Below are 25,323 nucleotides of genomic sequence, written 5' to 3'. Positions count from 1 at the left end.
TGGTCTATAGTTTTCCTTTCTTGTAATGGCTTTGTCTGGCTTTGGTATTAGGGTAATGCTGCCCTCATAGAATAAGTTAGGAAATATTCCCTCAGCTTCTGTCCTCTGAAAGAGATTTTAGAGAATTGGTATAATTCTTCCTTAAATATCTGGTAGAATTCACCAGTGAACCCTTCTGGGCCTGGTGCTTTCTGTTTTGGAAGGTAATTAATTATTGATTCAATTTCTTTAATAGATACAGGCCTTTTCAGGTGGTCTGTTTCTTCTTGTGTGAGTTTTGGTGGATTTTGTCTTTCAAGGAGTTGGTCCATTTCATGTAGGTTATCAAATTTGTGGGCATAGAGTTGTTCAAAGTCTTCCTTATTATTCTTTTAATGTCCATGGGATCTGTAATGGTGTCCCCTCTTTCATTTCTGATATTAGTAATTGGTGTCCTTTCTCTGTCTTCTTTCTTAGTTACCCTGGCTAGAGGCTTATTGGTTTTATTGATCTTTTCAAAGAACCAGCTTTTGGTTTTGTTGATTTTTCTCTGTTGATTTCCTATTTTCAATTTCATTTATTTCTGATTTAATTATTTCTTTTCATCTGCTTGCTTTGGATTTAATTTGGTTGTCTTTTTGTAGTTTTCCAAGGTGGAGATTTAGATTATTGATTTTAGATCTTTCTTCTTTTCTAATATATGTATTTAATGCTGTAAATTTTCCTGTAAGCACTATTTTCATTGTGTCCCACAAATTCTGATAAGTTGTGTTTTCATTTTCATTTACCTAAAAATATTTTTAAATTTCTCTTGAGATTTCTTCTGTGACCCATGTATTGTTTAGAAGTGTGTTATTTAATCTCCACTTATGTTGGAATTTTCTGGTTATCTTTCTGTTATTTATTTCTAGTTTAATTCCATTGTGATCTGACAGCAGACATAATATAAGTTTTATTCTTTTAAATTTGTTTAGGTATATTTTTTGGCCCAGAATATGGTATTTCTAGGTGAGTGTTCCATGTGAGCTTGAGAAAAATGTATATTCTGTTGTTTTTGGATGAAGTAGTCTGTAGATGTCAATTATATCCAGTTAATTGATGGTGCTGTTGAGTTCAACAACGTACTTATTCTTCTGCCTGTTGGGTCTGTCCATTCGGAGAGAAGGTTACTATAATTATTTCACAGGTAGTTTTCCTTCCTTTTATTTTCTCTGATCTTGGACTGTTCCTCTAATGGTCTAATAGTTTTCTTTGTTTTTCCTTTCTGGGATACTCCTTAACTTAAGCTTCTAACCCTTCTTTTGAGGTTTTCATTATTCTGTCAGTTATGAATTTGAATTTTCAAACTTTTTTTGGTTGTTCTTTTCACTTTCCTTTTTATGGTATCATGTTCACATTCAAAGGATGCAATGTCATGCTTTACTCACTGAGTATATTAATGGTTTTGGTTTTTGGGTTTTTTTTAAAGTTTTATTGTCCCTGCTTAGTTTTTGTCTTCTTTAACTTACTTTCTTCTGTTTGTTTTGGTCTCTTTTGTTGGAGGCCATTCATCAGATGTCTAGTGATCCTTGATTGTTCATTCATCTATAAAAGCGGGTAATAAAAGGCTTGTTTGGAGGCATGCGTGTGTGCGTATTTGTCAACTCTGGACTTCACTGTAGGGTGGTCCGGTTGACTGTTTCCTTGGGTTACTCCTGGCTGTTGATCGTCGAGTGTTTTTCTCTTGAGCTGGTCTGATTCCCTGGAAAGGTCTCTTGATTCTCCTGCTAAACCTGGCTGCCAACCTTATGAATACAGATTAAGGGAAGAGAGTCCAGGTTCTTAGCATTCAGCATGTCATATTTACACAAAACTTATGTTTTTAGTGCTTCGCCCCACCCTTTACAGTGCCTGGTTTCTAGAGTCTATGACTCTTTGCTCTTTCCAGAGAATAAACTTTCACGTTTCCGTTAGTGTGAGGGTGGAGCAGTAGCTCAGCTTTGCAAGGTTGGGGAATTCAGGGATCTAAATGCTTTTAAACAGACTGTCAGCCAGTGCTTTTGTGTTTAGCACCACTGCCACATTGTTCCCATATCCAGAGACATCCAGTCATCAATTCTGAGCCTTATGAGTTTCCTTGACGAATGGGTCATTTTGGGCTTTTCTCAGCAGTCTTAGGTCTGCTTTCTAGCTTGCTGTGTATGGGTGAGCATGTGTGCATGTGTATGTGAGTTTTCTGTTTTGCTAGTTCTGATTATCTTTGAGGTTTGAGGCTTAAAAGAAAATAAAACTGTACCCTTGTTTTACTAAGATGTCAGGAGGTAATGAAAACAAATACAATGCATCCTTTAATTTAAAAACACTCTTACAAGGGTATACTTGCTTTTTCTTTTGAGATATAATTGTACCACAAATAAATATAAGGCTATACTTTTAAGAAGTCTCATAATAATAGTGAAAAACGATGGTCTCTTGCCTCATATCTACCCATCTTCCAGCTCTTCTAATGGAACTTTTTTTCAGTTTAGCTTTCCTGTTTTTTTTGTAGCATCTTTCTCTTGAGTTTTAGATGTAAAGAATTCTTGAATATGTCTAATTGAAGTTTTTCTCCCATAAGTTTTCTTTTCTTCTTTCCATTTGTTTCTTCCAGAGTCATTTCTCTTTCTGTTTTGGAATTCTTTGTCTTACTTTGTCTTTTTCTGTGTTGGAGGTCCTCCTCACATCCCTCCTCTCTGCTTGTCCGTTCCTATCTGAATAAGACAATGAAAGGCTCATTGGTAGCTTTCTGTTCCTGGACGGACTTGGTGACTTTCTTTGCGTTGTGGTGTTTGTCTTAGAGCTTTTGGAGATCCCTAAATGCCATTAAGTTAGGGGTCTGTTCTCTATGGCTATTCACTTGTGTGAGGGGAGAAACCTCCTTTTCCTTGCCTTGGGACTTGATTCCTGGCAGCTAATACTCTGTGCTTGAATTTGAGAAGTGGGCTTGGAGTGTGGCCATTGCACATCAGATTTATATCTGTGGCCTCTGTTGTCAGCCCTTTGATGTGCTTGTGTTTCCACGCTTTGAATTTGTCTGGGGTTCCCAGCCTTTGTCTTCCCTGTCTCTATAAAGTCAAAACTTCTTTGCTTGTGTTCTTTCAAAAATGTGTTATTTTTCTTGTTTTCCAATGTTAGCTCTCCTTTTCTTGTTGTCTTTATGGCTTTTTATGTTTTAAATTATTTTACCGTCTTCTTAAGGTAGTCTCGGGAAGGATGGGATGTAAACGTGTGGTCAGGCTGTCATCTTTAACCGTCTTTTATGGTTTTATGGATAGGAGTGAATGTGGTGAGATTAAGAAATTGCACTTAGCCTTGGGTATGTCCATGAGTAAGTTATGCATTTACATAACATCCAATGTGAAGAAAAGGTTGGAATTTACTGCTTTATAAATTCTATTATAAATAGAATAATTTTATATAGCTCATTTATATATATAATGTATATAAGGTATACACCTCATTAATAGATCCTTCATGGTACTTTGCTTACAGCTGGTATTCGATATACTTGTCAAATTGAATTTATTTATACGGCAGTAGATAATATGTTTTCTGAAAGTTTTCCATTCACCTCATTGCTTTTTTTCATTGAAACATAAGCTCTGAGATTTAATAATCCAAATAGAAGTAAATATATAAAACTAATGTGACTTATTTCCCTTTGTCCATCCCTCCGTCTTTCCCTTCCTTTCTTTCTTTTTTCAACTTTGCAGATTGCCTAAAGAGTTCTTTCACAGCTCTTTGAACAATGGAACTTACATCTGTTTAAAAAAAAGCCTACATCCCTTCTCTAGATTAGAACAATTTCTGGTGATCTGTATTAGGCTATATGGAACCCCAGCCGAAGTTATTTTCTTAGAATTTTACAGTGTGCTAGATTTAAACCCACACTACGTGTATATATTGCCTCTTTCTAATTTGTGACATTCTTTCATCCTTCCTTTTTTTCATTTAGGTAAATGGACAGTGTGCTGGCCACACAGCAATGCAAGCTGCTAGTCAGAATGGACATGTTGACATTTTGAAGTTACTTTTGAAGCAAAATGTGGATGTAGAAGCAGAGGTAATTAAACTAAGCTTGAAAAATATTTTTAGTAAAAATTAATGTCCTAGAAATGATACTTCTGTATCATGAGATGGATTTTTTCATTCTTAAAATTTAATGCTCACCTAAGGCTCTTCTGATTGAAAAGAAAAATTTGACAAAAGACAACTTGAAGCATTTCTTATTTTTCTGTGATCCTTCAGTATTCTAGGTATAACCCTAAGTGAAGAGAGGAGTTGAGTTTTCCATTACTGTTGGCGGACCACCATGCTGTTGGGAGCCCAGTTGGGTTCATCTGACATTTGTACTGGGGAAGTTGAGGGAAGGGGAATATAGATCATGTGAGTCAGAATGTTTCCTCATCTGTAACACTCAGAGGCCTGTCTTTGTTTTGTTTTGTTTTTTTTCTCATAAGGGAACTAGTAAATAAGAATTTGTTTAGTCTTATTGTTTCTTGACCTTAATGTGAAGATTTTACACTGCATGTTTATTGCTCTATATGTGTATATAAGCTTAATTTAATTTAGAGTATATTCTTATTAAAGGGAAATAACTGCTTTTTACTATCACGGGAATTTCAGTGGAGAATCTGTGAGTGGTGTGAAGGATGGCTTCCTTTGTTGTAGTTAACTGTAACCGCGTTACCTAAAATATGTATTAGAATTACATTTGTTTTAGTCTAGTGCAAGATTACTTAAGAATAAGTCAAATTTGATCAAATTTAGACTAGGCAGAATGTTGTAATTTTGTCCAAATGACGCTCCTATCTGAGGAAGCTTAATATAAGGACTTGAATTTCTGAGAGAAAATTGGTGGGCCAACCTGTTTTTACTAATTAAAAAATTTTAAAGACACCTATTGGAAAAGAGAAGTCGTATCTTATTTTTGCTTTTTTCTTCTCTAATTGTATTTTGAGCTGTTGGATAGCTAGTACAGAGCCATTGGTGATGTAGGTGTAAATAAGTCATCTTTGATGTTGAAATTCTAGAAATTTTGCCTAAGTTTTAAATTAGCACATTAGACATCTATAAACTGTGTGACAGTTTTATTACTTGGATGTCTTTATGAATGAGATTATGTAATTTGATTTTGCTTTTACAGTAGTAATTTTTAAGTGACATCTTTCTTGGTTGTGAATTTGGGAACCCAGCATGTGTTATAAAGTTTTTTGGTAATGCAAGAAAGACTTAACTTAAATTTGGTATTTTGTAAATGGCAGGCAATTAGTTTATTTTGCTATTGTTTTAGTCTTGTCTGGAGAAATGGAGTGAAATTCCCTGAGTTGAATATCTAATTTTTAATTTAATGAATCCAGAAACTGCAATAGCAACAACTGCTAAAATATCACAGTGCTGCTGATTGTAGCTAATAAGGCAAGAGGCTGAAAAACTAAATTTCTTTTTGCCTAATTTTTTTTAAAAAAGTATGCTTTCTGATTCAGAATTTAATTAGTAAACCTGGCACTATGAGAGTATCTATAAATTTGTGTTTCTAAAGACTTCTTGTTCACATGAGAAGCTCTGCAGAATAGGGATGCAGCTTCGGGATGGGAACGAAGTTGGCTTTTAAGAGTAGGTTTCCTTTTTCCTTACTTGAACTCAAATACAAAACAAATGATTAGTTGATTCTATAAACATAGTAAGACTGAGGTGGCTAGGCGTTTGTAAATAATTTATCTTTCAGTTCCAAAGCTATGTCTGTTACTAGAGCAGTGAGATACATGTGGACCTCTACCATACGTCCTTATTTGGATTTCCATTTCATGTATTTTCTGTTTTAAAAACCATTGGAGGCAGATTTAATTTGTAAGATGTCTGGAGACATTTTTGACTGTCACAACTGGTCAGGGAGGGGCAGGGAGAGTACTACTGGCATCTAGGGGGTAGAAACTAAGGATGATACTAAGCATCCTACAGTGCACAGCACAGCTCCCACAACAAAGCATTATCTGGCTCCAAATGTCAATAAGGCCAAAGTCAAGAAACCTCAGTTTAAAAGATGGAGAAAATGGTTAATTTTAAGATGCACTTAAATTTGTGATTCATCATTAGCCAGTTTATTAATTTTTTATTGGACATTTTAAACATTTATAAAAGTAGAATAGTATAATGAATCCTATGTACTCATTAACCTACTTCAATTATCTTTCATGACCAGTTTTGTCTTATGTGTACCTCCATACCTCCCACTCCCTCCACTGCACTATTTTGAAGCAGATCCAGATGTGATATTATTTCATCTGTAAATATTTCAGTATGTATCCCAAAATGATAAATGCTCCTTTTAAAAACTTTGTTATATCTTTAACACACCTAAAAACAATGATTAACACTGATTTTTAAAATTCTAATTTTATTAAAATTTTTGAGGTTAGCTGAAGAATAAAGAGAATAGTATATTTTGTTCTTTAGTTATCTCATTCTGTAACCTTTCATTGCTTTCATCTGCATTAGGAAGTGGGCTCAAGATAGTATGGAATCATGGTTTGCAAATTATAGCCCGCAGGCCAAATCCAGCTCTCCGTTTGTATTGTTAAGTATTATTGGAACACAACACACCTATTCATTCGTTTATTGCGTATGGCTGCTTTCATGCTACAGCTGCAGAATTGAGTAGTTGTGTGGTTATGATAAGAGTCTGTATGGCTTGTAAAGCTTAAAATATTTACTTTCCAGCCCTTCACAGAAAAGTTTATTGGCCCCTAGTATAGATGACTGCTGCAGATTTTTTTCACTTGACTTAGGCTGTTATCAAACTAAATTATTTAGTATATATCATACCTTTTGACTATGTGATAAGGTTACACTTTTTTCCTATTTCTTAGGGAAAACTCAGCTATTTTGGAATGTTGGTTGTCTCCATGTATGACCTAATGAGTACAACAGGATTACTTTCTGTTTACTCCTTAATGTATAGGACTACGAGGACTTAGTCATATTGCTATAGATGAGCTAATTTTAGATCCTCCAGGGACTTAGTATCTTTTTCTTACTAATAAAGTATAATAGTAAGGGTGTGGAGGATTGAGTGCAAGACCAGTTTTAAAGAGTGTGTCCTTTACAATAAGTTTTCCTATACAGTACAGATATATACTGAAGGTGGTAGGAAACTTGGGGTGGTTTGATCTCCCCCCCCCTCCTTTTTCTCCCCAAAGCCCCCAGGTACATAGTTGTATATTCTTCATTGTGGGTCCTTCTTGTTGTGGCATGTGGGACGCTGCCTCAGCGTGGTTTGATGAGCAGTGCCATGTCCACGCCCAGGATTCGAACCAACGAAACAGTGGGCCGCCTGCAGCTGAGCGCATGACCTTAACCACTTGGCCACGGGGCCAGCCCCATGGGTGGTTTGATCTTTTAAGGTTAATGAAAACTGTTTTGTTTTGTTTTTTTTGAGGAAGATTAGCCCTGAGCTAACATCTGCTGCCAATCCTCCTCTTTTTGCTGAGGAAGACTGGCCCTGAGCTAACATCTGTGCCCATCTTCCTCTGCTTTATATGTGGGACGCCTACCACAGCATGGCTTGACAAGCAGTGCCATGTCTGCAGTTGGGATCTGAACCAGTGAACCCCAGGCCGCTGAAGCAGAATGTGCGCAGTTAACCGCTGCGCCACCAGGCTGGCCTCAATGAAAAGTATTTCAAATGGAGAGGATTAATAGTAGGGAACAATACTAGACTTTGCCAGAAAATCAAGTTTTAATGGTATTGTTGCTGTCTAAAATGATATTGCATGAAAAGTTTAATATAAGCCTTAGTTTCCTCATCTATGATAATAACTTAAATGGCTAGGATGTGGAGTAAGGGCAATAATTAAGATACCATTTATAGTATACACCACCATGGGAATTTAAGGTTGTGTTACTACTTTTGGTTGACGTTTCTTATTAAACATTTCTTTCCAGCTGGTGGAAGTTAGTACAGTTTCTCAAGAAACGGATGCTATTTCTGTGTGATTCTGCTTATCTAGTTAGTGAAAACAAAGCTAGGAACATTTTATTTAATTGTAAAACCGAGAAGGAGAGGGCAAGTAGCCTTCAGGACTGGTCAGTTTAAGGAAATTATTTTCTTAAAACCAAGCAAGTAGGGGCCAGCCCCATGGCCAAGTGGTTAAGTTCGCATGCTCTGCTTCGGTGGCCCAGGGTTGTGCCGGTTTTCTTCCTGGACACCGACATGGCACCACTCATCAGGCCATGCTGAGGTGGCATCCCACATAGCACAACCAGAAGGACCTACAACTAGAATATACAACTATGTGCTGGGGGGCTTTGGGGAGAAGCAGCAGCAGGAAAAAAAAAAGATCTGCAACAGATGTTAGCTTAGGTGCCAATCTGAAAAACAAACAAAAAAAAACAAACAACAAGCAAGGACTCAGAATAATAAAATGGCTCCAGGAATTGGTATACATAGTTTCTAGGGTTATTAATTCAGGTTGTGACTAGAGATTTCCCCACTTCCTTACCCCCATACTCCCCTTCCCCCCAAAACTGGAACTATTAAAAACATGGCATGTCAAAGAAAGATTCTGTTTATAAGATCCACGAAACAGTCTTTAAGTTGCCTTTTACAAAAGGAAGGCAGACTAAAATCTGAGATTGCCCAAACAAAAAAGGTCAAGTTTTAAAAGATAACGTGATAGTTTTACAGTCTTTCATTATCAATAAATTCTTCTAGTTGCTCAGGTTGGGTCTTAAGAATCATCATTGATTCCTTTTTTCTTTTCACATTCTTCCTCGAATCCATCATTAAATCAAGTTGTCTCTTTACAATATATCTAAAATTTAAACAGTTTTCACCCTTCCTGCTGCCACCACCCTGGTCTTCACACTTCTCTTACCCCAGATATACTCCTGGCTTTCTCACTTCTTTCAGATATTTACTCAAACCTTCCCTGGGAGGCCATGCTTGGCTGTCTTACCTAGTCCTTCCTTGCTGTACTTTTTCCTTGGCACTTTTTACTGCCTTACATTTACTATTTATTTACTTATTTTGCTTATAATATTCTGTCTCCCCCACTACAATGTAAACTATGAGGGCATGAACTTTATTTTGTCCATTGTTGTACTCCTAGTATCTAGAACAGTCTGAGCTCATAGTAGGCATCTAATAAATACTCACTGAAGGAATGAATGAATGGATGAACTAGAATATACCATTTTCAGACAATCCTGTTGAGGTTTTAATATGATCAAAATACCAGCGTCTTGATTAATTGAACAAATTTTAAGGAAAATAAGATGGAGTACAGTATTACATATTATATTTGGGAATAATAAAATAGTTGTACTAATTTATTGAAAATGTCAGCAGGTTCAGGAAATGTTTAATTGCATTGATGTTAAAAATCGTGATGGTTACTGAGAGGGTTCTGGGAAGATGGTGAAGTAGGAGGTACTAGGAATTTGTCTCCCCAGCTAGACAACAACTGCTCTGGCAGAATCATTTTGATATAACTGTTTTAGAACTTTGAATTCTATTGAAGAATTGCTACTTTCATGGGAAGGTTTGGAGGTTGATTATGGTTACTTTTGGTCAATTTCACCTCTTAGCTCAGCAGATGCTACCCATATCACCCTCCAGCCCAGTGGCAGGCAACTAAGTATGTGTTCCTGGACCAGCTTGCAGGAGACAGGTTGGGCAATAAGAACCCTGTTCTACAAATATTGAGATCTACTTTCTGATCGCTTATTGCTGCTTCTGATCATGGAGGTGCAGACACAGAGATGGGCAACCATAGTTCCACCCTCCCATTGTTGCAAGCCCTTCCTCATCAGCTGAAGTGACTTCCAGAGGATTTAAGGGTCTGTGCCCTTTTCCCTTTGCCCTCCCATTTTTCTGTTTTTCTCCTTTTGGGAGCTTGGCATTAAAAACTAGGACATTCAAAAGCAACTGCATGTATGAGAGAAATTAGAAAGTCACTGCACGTGCCCAAGGAAGAGTACAGGCTCAGAAAAGACCCGAGAAGACATTAAGTTTACACCTCAGGCTGTAAGCACGAAGACAGCCTAAATCTGTCAAAAACAAAACAAAAAACAGCAAACCCTGTGGGAAGGAAAGAATCTGATTTCCAGAGTTACCATGTTATTAGATTCAGATGTCCCATTTTCAACAAAAAAATCACAAAGCATGCAAAAATTCCAGGAAAATATGGCTTATTCAAAGAAAAAAAATAAACCTAAAGAAACTGTACCTGAGAAAAACCAGATGGCAGAGCTACTAGACAAAGACACTAAAACAGTTGTCTGAAAGATGCTCAAAGAGCTAAATTAAGATGTGTAGAAAGTCAAGAAAATGATGTGTGAACAAAATGGGAATATCCGTGAAGACATACAACATGTAGAAAGAAATGAAAAACAAATTCTAAAGCTGAAAAGTACAAGAACTTAAATAAAACATTCATGGTGGAATTCAAAGATACATTTAACCAGGCAGAAGAAAGAACCGGTGAACTGGAAGATAGGACAGTGAAAATTATTCAGTCAGAGGAACAGAAGGGAAAAAAGATGGAAGAAAAATGGTGAGAGCCTACGGGACCTGTGGGAAACTGTCAAGCAGACTACCATACATGTTCGAGGAGTCCTAGAAGCATAAAAGAGAAAGAGAGGAAGAGGCAGAGAGATTATTTGAAGAAACTATGGCCCAAAACTCCCCAAATTTGATGAAAGACATGAATATAAGCACCTGAAAAGTGCAGTGAATTCCATATAAGATGAACTCAAAGAGACCCATACTGGAATACATTATAATCAGACTTCCAAAAGACAGAGAGAATCTTGAAAGTGGCAAGAGAAAGGTAACCTATCACTTACAAGGGATCCTCTTAAGATTTTCAACCAATTTCTTATCAGAAACTTTGGGGGCCGGAAGATGGTGGACTGATATAATCAAAGTGCTAAAAGGAAAAAAACCTATCAACCAAGAATCCTATATCTAGCAAAACTGTCCTTCAAAAGTGAGGGAGAAATTAAGACATTCCTAGACAAAAGCTGAGGGAGTTTGTTACCACTAGACCTTCCTTGCAAGAAATCTTAGAGAGAGTGCTGCAGGTTGAAATGAAAGGATATTAGACAGTATCTTGAAACCATTTGAAGAAATCTCAGCAAAGGTAAATTACTTGGGCAATTATAAAAGATAGCATTATTTTAACAATGGTATATAATTCTACTTTTGTTTCCTACATGATCTAAGAGACTAATGCCTTAAAAAATTATTAGTCTAAAATCTAGTTTTATTTTAACTTTGGTTTGTAACTCCACATTTTGTTTCTACGTAATTTAAGAGACTGATGGATTAGTTTGTGTTTTTGGGGACACAGTGTACAAAGATGTAGTTTTGTGACATTAGTAACTGAAAGGGGTAGTGGGATGGAGCTGTAAATGAGTAGAGTTTTTGTATGTTGTTGAAGTTAAGCTGGCATAAATTCAAATTAGAGTGCTATAACTTTAGGAAGTTAAATGTAATCCCTATGGTGACCACAAAGAAAATAGTTAGAGAGTATACACAAAAGGAAATGAGAAGGGAATTAAAATATTTCACTACAAAAAATCAACTAAATACAAGAGACAGTAATGTAGGAAATGAAAGACAAAAAAAACTATGTGGCATATAGAAAACAATAGCTAAATGATAGAAGTTCTTCCTTATCAGTAATTACATGTAAATGGATTAAACTCTACAAAAGATAGAGAATGACAGAATGGATTTTTTAAAAAATGTCCTAAATATATACTGTTTATAGGAGATTCACTTTAGATGCAAAGACCCCAATAGATTTAAAGTGAAAGGATGGAAAAAAGTATTCTATGCAAGTAGTAACCAAAAGAGAGCAGGGGCAGCTATACTAATTTTACACAAAATAAACTTTAAATCAGAAAGGTTATAAGAGACAAGGAAGGGCGTTATTAATAGAAGGTTCAATCCAGCCAAAAGGTATAATAATTATAAACATTTACATAGATAATAATAGACCGTAAAAATATATGAAACAAAAATTGACAGAATTGAAGGGAGAAATAGCTTCTGCAATAATGGTTGTTGAAGATTTCAACATCCTGCTCTTGTTAATGGATGGAACAACCAGACAGAAGAGAAGTAAAGACATAGAGGACTCGAACAATGCAATAAGCCACCTAGAGGTAACGGACATACAGAATGTTCTACTCAACAGAAAACACATTCTTCTCAAGTGCACCTGGGACATTCTTCAGGATAGGCTATATGATAGGTGACAAATTACATCTCAATGGATATAAAAAGGTGGCTATCATGCACAGTATCTTCTCTGACTGCAGTGTGATGAAGTTAGAAATCAATAATATAAGGAAAACTGGAAATTCACAAATTTGTGGAAATTAAATAACAGACTCTTAGTCAACCAGTGAATTAAAGAAGTCACAAGGGAAATTAGACAATACTTAGAGATGAATCAAAACAATCACAACATTCTAAAACCCATGGGATGCAGTGAAATCAGTGTTAAGGGGGAAGTTTGTAGCTATAAATGCTTATATTTAATAAAAAGTTCTCAAATCAACAACCTAACTTTACAAATTAAGGAAGTAGAAAAAAGTTTCTAAACACATAGAAAGCATAATGAACGAGATAATAAACATTCAATCAGGGATAAACAAAGTCAAGACTATGAAAAGCAATAGAGAAAATATTAGTTCTTTGATCAAATAATTGACAAATGTTTAACTAGATGGACTGAGAAAAAAGAAAATTCAGGTTACTAAAATCAGAAATGAAAGTGAAGACATTACTACCAATTCTACAGAAATGAAAAGGGTTATGAGATAGTACTGTAAACAGTTGTATGTCAACAGATTGGATAACAGAGATGAAATGGACAAATACTTAGAAACACAAAACCATCTAAGACTGAATCATGAAAATAAAGGAAATCTGAACAGACCTGTAACTAGTAAGAAGATTGAATCAGTAATAAAAAAAAATCTCCTCATGAAGAAAAGCCCTAGACCTGATGAGTTCAGTGGTGAATTCTACCATTTAAAGAACTAACACCAATCCTTCACAAACTGTTCCAAAATATTGAAGAGGAGAGAACACTTCCTAACTCATTCTATGAGGCCAGTATCATCCTGATATCACAGCCAGACAAAGACACTCTAAGAAAAGAAAACTACAGATCAATATCCTTTATGAACAAAATACTAACATACCAAATTCAGCAGCGTATCAAAAAATATTATTCACCATAACCAAGTGGGATTGATTCCTGGAATGCAAAGGTTCAGCATACAAAAGTCAATAGTGTGATACACCACATTAACAGAACGAAGGGGAAAAAACCACATGACCATCTCAATTGATGGAGAAAAAGCATTTGATAAACTTCAACACCCTTTTATGATAGAAATACTCAGCAGGGGCTGGCCCCATGGCCTAGCAGTTAAGTTCAGCACACTCCCCCTTGGCGGCCTGGGTTCAGTTCCCAGGCCTGAATTTACGTACTTGGTGGCGGCCATGCTGTGGCAGTGACCCACATACAAAATGGAGGAAGATTGGCATGGATGTTAGCTCAGGGCGCATCTTCCTTAAGCAAAAAGAGGAAGATTGGTAAGAGATGTTAGCTTTTGGCAAATCATCTTCAGCCAAAAGAAAAAAAAAAACCCAAGTAAACAAAAAACAACCCAGCAAACTAGGAATAGAAGGAAACTACCTCAACATAATGAAAGCTATATATGGAAAACCAACAGTGAACATTATATTTAATGGTGAAAGACTGAAAGCTTTTTCTCTGCGATCAGAAACAAGGCAAGAATGCCTGTTTTTCTGCTTATATTCAACATAGTATTGGAAGTCCTAGCCAGAGCAATTAGGCAAGGAAAAGAAATAAAATCATCTACATTGGAAAGGAAGAAATAAAATGATCTCTAAGTAGAAAAGCAAGATTACATGAAAAACTTTTAAAACTAATTAAATTCAGCAAAATAGCAGGATACAAAGTCAACACAAAAAAGTCAGTTGCATTTCTCTACACTGACAGCAATCTGTAGAGGATGTTAAGAAAATAACTTCATTTACAATAGCATCAAGAAGAATATAATACTCAGGAATTAATTTAACCAAGAAGGTGAAAGACTTGTACAATGAATACTACCAATCATTACTGAAAGAAATTAAAGAAGACATAAGTAAATGGAAACATATCCCATGTGCATGGTTTGGAAGAATTTATATTAAGATGTCAGTACTAGCCAAAGTGATCTCCATATTCACTGCAATTTCCTATCAAAATTCCAGCAATATTTTTTGCAGAAATAGAAAAATCCCTCTTAGGTTTCAGTATGTCATCTCAAGGTACCTAATAGTCAAAACCATCTTGGAAAACAACAAATTTAGAAGACTAACTCTTCTTCAGTAGTTTTGTAGATTTCAAAACTTACTACAAAGCTACTGTAATCAAAGCATTGTTGTACTGGCATAAAGATAGACACACAAATCTGAGTGGAATAGACTAGAGTCTGGAAATAAACCTTTGCATATGCAGTCAAATGATTTTTGGCAAGAGCCCCAAGACCATTTGATGGGGACTTGGCAAATGTTGAAGAGTTGGACAGTTGAACAAATGTTGAACTGTTGAACAGTCTCTTCAACAAATGATGCTGGCAAAACTGGATATTCAGGTAGAAAAGAATGAAGTTAGACCCTTCCCTAACATTGTATGCAAAAATTAACACAAAATAGATTAAGGGGCCTAAATTTAAGAGCTACAAGTATAAAACTCTTACAAGAAAACATAGGGGAAAGCTCCTGACATTCAATTTGGCAATGATTTGTTGGGTATGACAGTGAAGGCACAGGCAACAAAAGAAGAAATAGACAAATTGAACTTTATGAAAATTAAAAACTTCTTTGCACCAAAGGATACTATCCATCATGAAAAGGCAACCTACAAAATGGGAGAAAACATTGGCAAGTCCGATATCTAATAGTGGATTGATATTCAAAATCTATAGAGAACTCTTAAAACTCAACAACAACAAACCAACCCAATTCAAAAATAGGCAAAGGACTTGAATAGTTATTTCTCCAAAGAAGATATAGGGATGGACCATAAGCTGAAAAGATGCTAAACATCACAAATCATTAGGGAAATGCAAATCAGAACCACAATGAGACACAGAGGAGACATCAGCAACATGGCAGTGTGAGCAGTTTTCTCTGTCTCTCCCCCTTCAAACTACAGCTAATTGGACATTCATCAGTCAACAAAGGATATCCACACAGCATCTCAGGATGCCTGAGAGACCCGCGCTGCTATACATTGGAAGGTGTACGGACTTACCCCCAGGAGGAGGTGGAGATAGGTGAAAAATCTCTGACCCGCAGACAGCCTAGTACCTGCAAGTGACTTTCTACTGGCTGACACATCCATAGCATTGCCACGGCACCACGGGGGAGCATGTGTATGCATTGGTGGGGTGACTCTGGAAACAGGTGACTGTAGCGCTAAGCCACCTGCAACTGCTCCTTAGCCCAGTGGGAAAATCCATGGTCCCACGGCAGCTGCAGGGAAAGCCTCTACTTGGCCTTAGCTGAGAGGCCCCGCCCAGCAATCAGACAGCTGGGAGGCCCTGGGGCAAAAGGGGCCTGGCTGGCTGAGCAACGTGCCTGCTGCATCTAACAAACAAAGCCCTGTTGCGACCAGGAGGGGGCAGGGGCGACCCAGAGGGACCATGTGAGTGGGCGGTGACAAGTTGGAGCCCCAGTGAGACTGCTCCTCGCTCCAGGGGCAAAATCCAAAGTCCCACAGCAGTCTCAGGGAAAGCCTCTACTCGACCGGAGCAGAGAGGCTGTGCCCAGCATCAGACCGCTGTGAGGCTCTGGGGCGAAAGAGCCCTGGCCAGCTGAGCAACCTGCTGGCTGCATCTAACAAACAAAGCCCTGCTGCGGCCCTAAGGAGGCAAGGGGCATCTAACAAACAAAGCCCTGCTGCGGCCCCAAGGAGGCAAGGGTGATGCACTGGGATGGCGTAAGTGGGCGGTGACAATCTGGAACCCCAGCCTGACTGCTTCCTGTTACAAGGGGAAAATCCATGGTCCCACAGCAGCTGCAGGGAAAGCCTCTGCCACGCATTAGTGGAGAGGTCCTGCCCAGCAATCAGAAGGCTGAGAAGCCCTGGGGCAAAAAGGGGTGTTGCCAGCTGAGCAACCCTTGGCTGCATTTAACACTCACAGCCCTGCTGCAGCCCGGAGGGGGCAAGGGACACCCAGAGGGACTGCACGAGTGGGTAGTGACAATTTGGAGCCCCAGCCTGACTGCTCCTTGGTCCAGGGAGAAAATCTGCAGTCCCACAGCAGCCACAGGGAAAACCTCTGCTCACTGGTAGTGGAGAGGCCCAGCCCAGCACTCATAAGGCTAGAAGGCCCTGGGGCAGAAGTGGCACAGCTGGGTGAGCTAACCACAGACTTCAGTAGGTACCCATAGCTCTGCTGCGGCCCATAGTGGACAAGTGAGATCTTGTGGGCCCTGATGGTGGCAGAGCTGCGAGTCTAGGTGAACCTGCGCCTGGCTGCTGTGAAAGCCCATAACACCGCTGCAGACCCTAAGGAGGGAGTGTGTTTAGGCAGTCTGTGAGAGTAGGCACCAGCAACCGGAGGCCCCCTTGCGATTGTCCCCACAGCTGGTGAGAGACCCCACAGGGCCACTGTGATCACGAGGAGGGGCCCAGCCTCGGTGAGGAACAGCTGACAGGGATCCTGGTTGGTGCAGATTACATAGCTGCTGCCCCCCCCCCCCCCCCAAGTAGGAGCAAGGGGAAGCAGTAACCAAACTCTGTCTCTATGCGGAGGCACAAATCCATGCCATCAAGCAGTATGAAAAAATATACTAAATCTCCAGAACAGAAGGAAAATGACAAGTACCCAGAAAACAATCCCAAAGACACTGAAGTCTGTAAACTAAATGACAATGAATTCAAAATAGCCATCATTAAAAAACTCAATGAGTTAAAAGAGAATACAGATAGACAACTCTGCGAGTTCAGGAGCTATGTCGCAAAAGAGCTTGATACTATAAAGAAGAACCAGTCAGAAATGTTGGAGATGAAGAACACAATGGAGGAGATTAAGAAAAATCTGCATTCTCTAAACAGTAGAGTCGATAATATAGAAGACGGAATTAGCAATTTTGAGGATAGGAATATAGAATTGCTGCAAATAGAGGAGGAGAGAGAACTAAGACTAAAAAGAAATGAAGAAACTCTGCAAGAAATATCCGACTCAATTAGGAAAGGCAACATAAGGATTTTATGTATCCCAGAAGGAGAAGAGAAGGAGAAGGGGGCAGAAAGCCGTTCAAAGAAATAATGGCTGAGAACTTCCCAAACCTGGGGAGAGAGATGGAATTCCATGTGACAGAAGCTAACAGATCTCCAAACTTTTATCAATGTATAAAGACCAACCCCAAGGCATATAGTAGTGAAGCTTTCAAAAGTCAATGACAAAGAGAAAATACTAAGGGCAGCAAGGCAGAAGAAAATAACCTACAAAGGAACCCCCATAAGGCTGTCAGCAGATTTCTCAGCAGATACCTTCCAGGCTAGAAGAGAGTGGAATGATATCTTCAAAACTCTGAAGGACAAAAACTTGCAGCCAAGAATACTCTATCCAGTGAAAATATCTTTCAGACATGATGGAGAAATAAAAACCTGCCCAGATAGACAAAAGTTAAGGGAATTCATCACCACAAGACATCCCCTACAAGAAATGCTCAACAAGACCCTCATACCTGAAAAAACAACAAAAGGAAAGGGGTTACAAAACCTAAAGCAAAGGAGATAAGTAGAAAGAGAAAAGCAGAAACTTGCAGCTCTCCATCAGAACAGGTTAGCAAAGGCTAATTATAACATTAAAGATAAAAGGAAGGGAAATACCAAGAATAAATATAATCTTGTCATTTTAACCACAAACTTACAACACAAGAAGGAAGAAAAAAAAATACCTGGCAAGAACAACCTAGAAGGGGAAGAGGAAAGGGATGGAACAGCTTAATCTAAGGAAATAAGAGGCTATCAGAAAATGGACTATCTCATCTATGAGATGTTTTATACAAACCACATAGTAACCACTAAACAAATAACAAGAATAAAGACACAAATTACAAATAAGAAGAAAGCCAGTATAGAAAACTACCTACCTGAATTGGTAGTCCAAAAATCATGGGATGAGAAACAAAAGAAATGTAAGAGAACCAGAAAACAAGCGATAAAATGGCAGCATTAGGCCCCCACATTTCAATAATTACTCTAAATGTAAATGGATTGAACTCTCCAATCAAAAGACACTGAGTGGCAGGATGGATTAAAATCAAGATCCAACGATATGCTGCCTCCAGGAAACACACCTCAGCCCCAAAGAAAAACACAGACTCAGAGTGAAGGGATGGAAGACGATGCTCCAAGCTAATAATGAACATAAGAAAGCAGGTGTTGGCATACTTACATCAGACAAAGCAGACTTCAAGGCAAAACAGATAGACAAAGAGGGTTAGTTTATAGTGATAAAAGGGATTCTCCACCAAGAAGACATAACACTTATGAATATATATGCACCCAACACAGGAGCACCAAAGTATTTAAAGCAACTGTTAATAAAACTAAAAGGAGACATCAACAACAATACAATAAGAGTAGGGGACCTCAACACCCCACTAACCCCAATGGATAGATCATCCAGACAGAAAGTCAACAAGGAAACTGCAGAATTAAATGAAAAACTAGACCAGATGGACTTAACAGATATACATAGAACACTCCATCCCAAAACAGCAGGTTACACATTCTTCTCAAGTGCACATGGAACATTCTTCAAGGATAGACCATATCTTGGGAAACAAAGGAAGCCTCAACAAGTTTAAGAGGGTTGAAATAATATCAAGCTGTTTTCTGACCATAGTGCTATGAAACTAGAAGTCAACTACAAGAATAAAGCTGGGAAAGGGCCAAAAATGTGGAGATTAAACAACATGCTACTGAACAACCAGTGGATCATTGAAGAAATTAAAGAAGAGATCAAGTATTATCTGGAGACAAATGAAAACGAAAACACGCCATACCAACTAATTTGGGACACAGCAAAAGCACTCCTAAGAGGGAAATTCATTGGAATACAGGATCACCTCAATAAACAAGAAAAATGTCAGTTACGCAATCTCAAATGGCACCTGACAGAATTAGAAAAAGAAGAACAAACAAAGCCCAAAGTCAGTAGAAGGAGGGAAATAATAAAAATCAGAGCAGAAATAAATGAAATTGAAACAAAAAAAAGACAGTAGAAAGGATAAATGAAACAAAGGGTTCGTTCTTTGAGAAAATAAACAAAATTGAGAAACCCCTAGCTGGGCTCACTAAGAAAAAAAGAGAGAAGACAAATAAAATTAGAAATGAAAGAGGAGAAATCACAGTGGATACTACAGAGATACAAAAGATTATAAGAGAATACTATGAAAAACTATATGCCAACAAATTGGACAACCTAGAAGAAATGGATAAATTCTTAGACTCTTACAACCTCCCAAAACTGAAGCAGGAAGAACTAGAGAATCTGAATAGACCAATCACAAGTAAAGAAATTGAAACAGTAATCAAAAACCTCCCCCAAAATGAAAGTCCAGGACCAGATGGCTTCTCTGGAGAATTCTACCAAACATTCAAAGAAGATTTAATACCTATCCTTCTCAAACTATTCCAGAAAATTGAGGAAGATGGAGCACTTCCTAATACATTCTATGGCTGACCCCCAAACCAGACAAGGACAACACAAAGAAGGAGAACTCCAGGCCAATATCACTGATGAACATATATGCAAAAATCCTCGACGAAATTCTGGCAAAATGAGTACAGCAATAAGTTAAAAAGATCATACACCATGATCAAGTGGGATTTATACCAGGGACACAGGGATGGTTCAACATCTGCAAGTCAATCAACGTGATACAGTACATTAACAAAATGAGAAACAAAAACCACATGATCATCACAATAGATGCAAAAGCTTTTGACAAGATCCAACATCCATTTATGATAAAAGCTCTCAACAGAATGGGTATAGAAGGAAAGTACCTCAACGTAATAAAGGCCATATATGACAAACCCACAGCCAACATCATACTCAATGGGGAAAAACTGAAAGCCATCCCTCTGAGAACAGGAACAAGAGAAGGGTGTCCACTCTCACCACTCTTATTCAACATAGTACTGGAGGTTTTGGCCAGAGCAGTTAGGCAGGAAAAAGAAATAAAAGGAATCCAAATAGGCAATGAGGAAGTGAAACTCTCGCTGTTCGCAGATGACATGATCTTATGTATAGAAAACCCCAAAGAATCCATTGGAAAACTATGAGAAATAATCAACAGCTACAGCAAAGTTGCAGGGTATAAAATCAACTTACATAAATCAGTAGCATTTCTATATTCTAACAACGAACTAAGAAAAAAAACTCAAGAACACAATCTCATTCACAATGGCAACAAAAAGAATAAAATACCTTGGGGTAAATTTAACCAAGGAGGTGAAAGAGCTATACAACGAAAACTATAAGAGTTTCCTGAAAGAAATTGATGGACGACATAAAGAGATGAAAAGACATTCCATGCACATGGATTGGAAGAATAATCAAAGTTAAAATGTCCATAACAACTAAAGCAATCTACAGATTCAATGCTATCTCAATCAGAATCCCAATGACATTCTTTACAGAAATAAAACAAAGAATCCTAAAATTCATATGGGGCAACAAAAGACCCCGAATTGCTGAAACAATCCTGAGAAAAAAGAACAAATCTGGAGGCATCACAATCCCTGACTTCAAAACATACTACAAAGCTACAATAATCAAAACAGCCTGGTACTGGTTCAAAAACAGGTGCACAGATCAATGGAACAGAATTGAAAGGCCAGAAATAAAACTACACACCTATGGACAGCTTATCTTCGACAGAAGAGCTGAGGGCCTACAATGGAGAAAAGAAAGTCTCTTCAACAAATGGTGCTGGGAAAACTGGACAGCCACATGTAAAAAAATGAAAATTGACCTTTTTCACCATTCACAAAAATAAACTCAAAATGGATCAAAGACCTAAAGATAAGACATGAAACCATAAGGCTTCTAGAAGAAAATATAGGCAGTACACTCTTTGATGTCAGTATCAAAAGGATCTTTTCGGACACCACGTCTTCTCAGACAAGGGAAACAATAGAAAGAATAAACAAATGGGACTTCATCAGACTAAGGAGCTTCTTCAAGGCAAGAGAAAACAGGATTGAAACAAAAAAACAATCCACCAATTGGGAAAAAATATTTGCAAGTCATATATCTGACAAAGGGTTAATCTCCATAATATATAAAGAACTCACACAACTCAACAAAAAAACAACCTGATCAAAAAATGGGCAGGGGACATGAACAGACGTTTCTCCAAAGAAGATATATGGATGGCCAGTAGACACGTGAAAAGATGTTCATCATCACTGACCATCAGGGAAACGCAAATCAAAACTACACTAAGATATCACCTTACACCTGTTAGAACGGAAAAAATAACCAAAACAAAAAGTAACAAATGTAGGAGAGGTTGTGGAGAAAAAGGAACCCTCATATACTGCTGCTGGGAATGCAAACTGGTGCAGTCACTATGGAAATCAGTATGGAGATTTCTCAAAAAATTAAAAATAGAAATACCATATGACCCAGCCATCCCACTATTGGGTATCTATCCAAAGAGCTTAAAGTCAGCAGTTCCAAATGTCCCATGCACCCCTATGTTCATTGCAGTATTATTTACAGTAGCCAAGACGTGGAAGCAACCTAAGTGCCTATCAATAGATGATTGGATAAAGAAGAAATGGTATATATATACACAGTGGAATATTACTCAGCCATGAAAAAGGATAAAAGCATCCCATTCACAACCACATGGCTGGATCTTGAAGGTGTTATGTTAAGTGAAATAAGCCAGATAGAGTAAGACAATCTCTGCATGACTTCATTCATAAGTGGAATTTAAGTAGACAAAGAGAACAGATTAGTGGTTACCAGGGGAAAGGGAGGGTGGGGAGTGGGCACAAAGGGTGAAGTGGTGCACCTGTAACACGACTGACAAATAATAATGTACAAGTGAAATTTCACCAGGTTGTAAGCTATTATAATCTCAACAAAAAGTAAAAAAAAAAGAAAAAACCCACAATGAGATACCGTCTCATCCCCTTTAGGATGGCTATATCAAAAAAACAGAAAATACGTGTTGGCTAGGATGTGGAGAAATTGGAACGTTTTGTGCTGTTGGTGGGAATGTAAAATGTACAGCTGCTGTGGAGAACAGTATGGTGGTTTGTCAAAAAAATTAAAAATAGATGCAACAGTTCCATTTCTGGGTATATACCCAAAATAATTGAAAGTGGGGTGTTGAAGAAATATTTGTACACCCATATTCATAGCAGCATTATTCACAGTAGCTAAAACTTGGAAACAACCCCAGTGTCCATCAGTGCATGAATGGCTAAGCAAAATGTGATATATACGTACAATAGCATATTACTCAACCTTAAAAAAGGAGGACGTTCTGACTCATGCTAGAGTGTGGATGAACCTTGAGGACTTAGTGCTAAGTGAAATAAGCCAATCGCAAAAATACAAGTACTCGGACTGGCCCGGTGGTGCAGCGGTTAAGTTCGCACGTACTGCTTCTCAGTGGCCTGGGTTTCGTAAGTTCAGATCCTGGGTGCGGGCTTGGCACGCCATGCTGTGGTAGGCGTCCCACATATAAAGTAGAGGAAGATGGGCACAGATGTTAGCTCAGGGCTAATCTTCCTCCAAAAATAAAAAAAAAGAGATAAGTACTGTATGATTCCAATTACGTGAAGTACCTAGAGTAGTCAAAAATCATAGAGACAGAAAGTAGAATGATGGTTTCTAGGGGCTGAGGATCGGGAGAATGGGGAGTTACAGTGTAATGTGTATAGAGTTTTAGTTTTTCAAGATGAAAAGAGTTCTGGAGATGGATGGTGATGATAGGTGCACAACAATATGAATGTGCTTAATTAATACCACTTAACTGTACACTTAAAAATGGTTAAGATGATAAATTTCATGTTATTTGTATTTTACCACAATAAAAAACTCATTAAAAAGAAACATGCTTGTTGTTAAGGCATATTAAGGATCTAATTCAATACCCATTTTTGTTCTTACTAGTTAGTAGGCACTGTGGTGTGTCCTGAGAATAAAGATGATTAAGTCACAGTTGTACATGCCAAGAAGGTCACAGTAAAAAATGGCAGACTTGGAAGTAAATTATTCTGGAATGTGAGAAGTGGATAATAGAAGGAGAGAGAAATTAATTTTGTGAGAGTCAGGGAAGTTTCTATCAGCTTAGCAAAACGCAGCAACTGCAGAACAAAAGGAGAGCATTTATTCGGGGTCTTAGAATTGCAATTTGGGGAACGCAGGTTCCTTCAGCAGCCAGAAAAGTATCCCGTTGAGGAGTAAAAGTCTGGAGTCTTTATTAGCAAAAAGGAGAGCCCAGACCAGTCGCCTCAGTTGTTTTAGGGAGGGTAGATTTATGTTACAGGTCATTGGCTTACTCAAGGACATTTTGTTGCCACCAGAAAAGGTATATTTTTGGACAGTCCTTCAGAAAGCCCTTTCTCAGCAAATAACTCCCTTTTGCCAAGTGAGCAGGGTCAGCACAATTTCATGTTTTTAACAAGATGGAGTCCAGGGTACAAAATGGAGTCACTGTTGTCAACTTGCTTCGCATTTCATAGGAGAGGGATTTCTTCAGCTGAGTTTTTAAGGATGTGTATTTTCAAGCCAACAAGATAAAAAATAAGAGCATTGAAGTCTGGAGAGCAGCATATGAACATACAGGGTAAAATCAGTTGATAAGTTAGAGTTTTTTATGTGAAGGAACCATGGCAGCAGATGAGTCTGGAATGGTCCACAGAAGTAGGTTTTAAAATAGGTTTGTTCTATATAGTAGAGTTACATCAAAGAGTTTTAAACATAAATTTTGTGTTTTATAGAGAGAATTCTGTGTTTTGTGTGAAGAATAGATTGAGATAAGAATAAACTGGCGGACGGGGCCGGCCCTGTGGCCGAGTGGTTAAGTTCGTGCACTCAGCTCCGGCGGCCCGAGGTTTTCCCGGTTTGGATCCTGGGCGTGGACATGGCACCACTCATCAGGTCATGTTGAAGTGGCATCCCATGTGCCACAACTAAAAAAAATATACAGCTATATACTAGGGGAGGAAAAAGCAGGAAAAAAACAATAAGCTGGAGTTAGGGTGAGCTCAATAGGTCAGGTGGGTGAGAATGAAGGCCTGAAGGAGTTAGTGGTGGAACTGGTGAAGAGAAGAGAGATGAGCATAAATTGAGGAGTAAAAGCCACAGAATTTGGTGCTTGCATAGAGGGGCGCAGGGAAAGGAAGCAGGTGAGCTTGACTTGCGGAAACTGTTCTTGTTGACCATGTGGTCTGTGGTTCTGCCAGCTAAGATGGGGAAGACTGGAACAAGAGCAGGTTTTGGAGATCCGTTTTAGATTTAGTTTGAGGCCTCTTCACAAATCTCCTTTAGGTAACCTTTTGGAGGTCAGCTATAACGTTGTCCCTCAACATCTCATCTGGTGCCAGTATCAGACAGAATCATGAGCTATATGTTTTAGGTTTATTTGGAATACTTAAGATGAATTCAAAAGAAAACAACAAAACCTGTCAGTTAAAGGCTTTGTGCAACTGAGGTTTTCTAATTTAGAAGGAAAACCTGGAAATAAATTTGTTTTTTAGTGTGTGTATGTATTTTCCAGAATCTTTAAGTTTTTCTTGTGTATTTACTTTTGACATATATATTAGGGTTTTAAATTTTGCAGGGTTTTTTAAACATAAGTAAATTGTTGCAGGACCTGCATAAAAGTGTTTCAGTAGCAGTTTTCTAATAACAGTAAATGCATGATACACTTCATACATCATTCCTGTTTGCATTCAGTGAGTGCTAGTGGATTGAGGATCCCTTTTTTTTTTTCTTAAGATTTTACTTTTCCTTTTTCTCCCCAAAGCCCCCTGGTACATAGTTGTGTATTTTTAGTTGTGGGTGCTTCTAGTTATGGCATGTGGGACGCTGCCTCAGCGTGGCCTGATGAGCGGTGCCATGTCCGTGTCCAGGATCCAACCAGTGAAAACCTGGGCCACCGAAGCGGAGCACACAAACTTAACCACTCGGCCACGGCGCCAGGCCCGAGGATCCCTTTCTTAACAGAAGGAGTACTCT

At 38.2% G+C, this 25,323-nt stretch overlaps 1 protein-coding gene across 2 annotated transcripts in view; it reads left to right on the top strand.

Annotated features, from left to right (window-relative positions):
- MIB1 (MIB E3 ubiquitin protein ligase 1) overlaps window positions 1-25,323 on the top strand; it is a 141,075-nt gene that overhangs the window by 55,639 nt on the left and 60,113 nt on the right. For both annotated transcript variants that reach the window (XM_023647510.2, XM_014727680.3), the window contains exon 10: window positions 3,953-4,060. In XM_023647510.2, coding sequence (XP_023503278.1) covers window positions 3,953-4,060 — 108 coding nt within the window. The remainder of the gene's footprint in view (window positions 1-3,952; window positions 4,061-25,323) is intronic.

Source organism: Equus caballus, chromosome 8, assembly GCF_041296265.1.
Source record: "Equus caballus isolate H_3958 breed thoroughbred chromosome 8, TB-T2T, whole genome shotgun sequence".
In the NCBI taxonomy this organism is placed as follows: Eukaryota; Metazoa; Chordata; class Mammalia; order Perissodactyla; family Equidae; genus Equus; species Equus caballus.
Note: the sequence above shows the minus strand (reverse complement) of the source record. Positions and strands in the feature narration are given on the sequence as shown.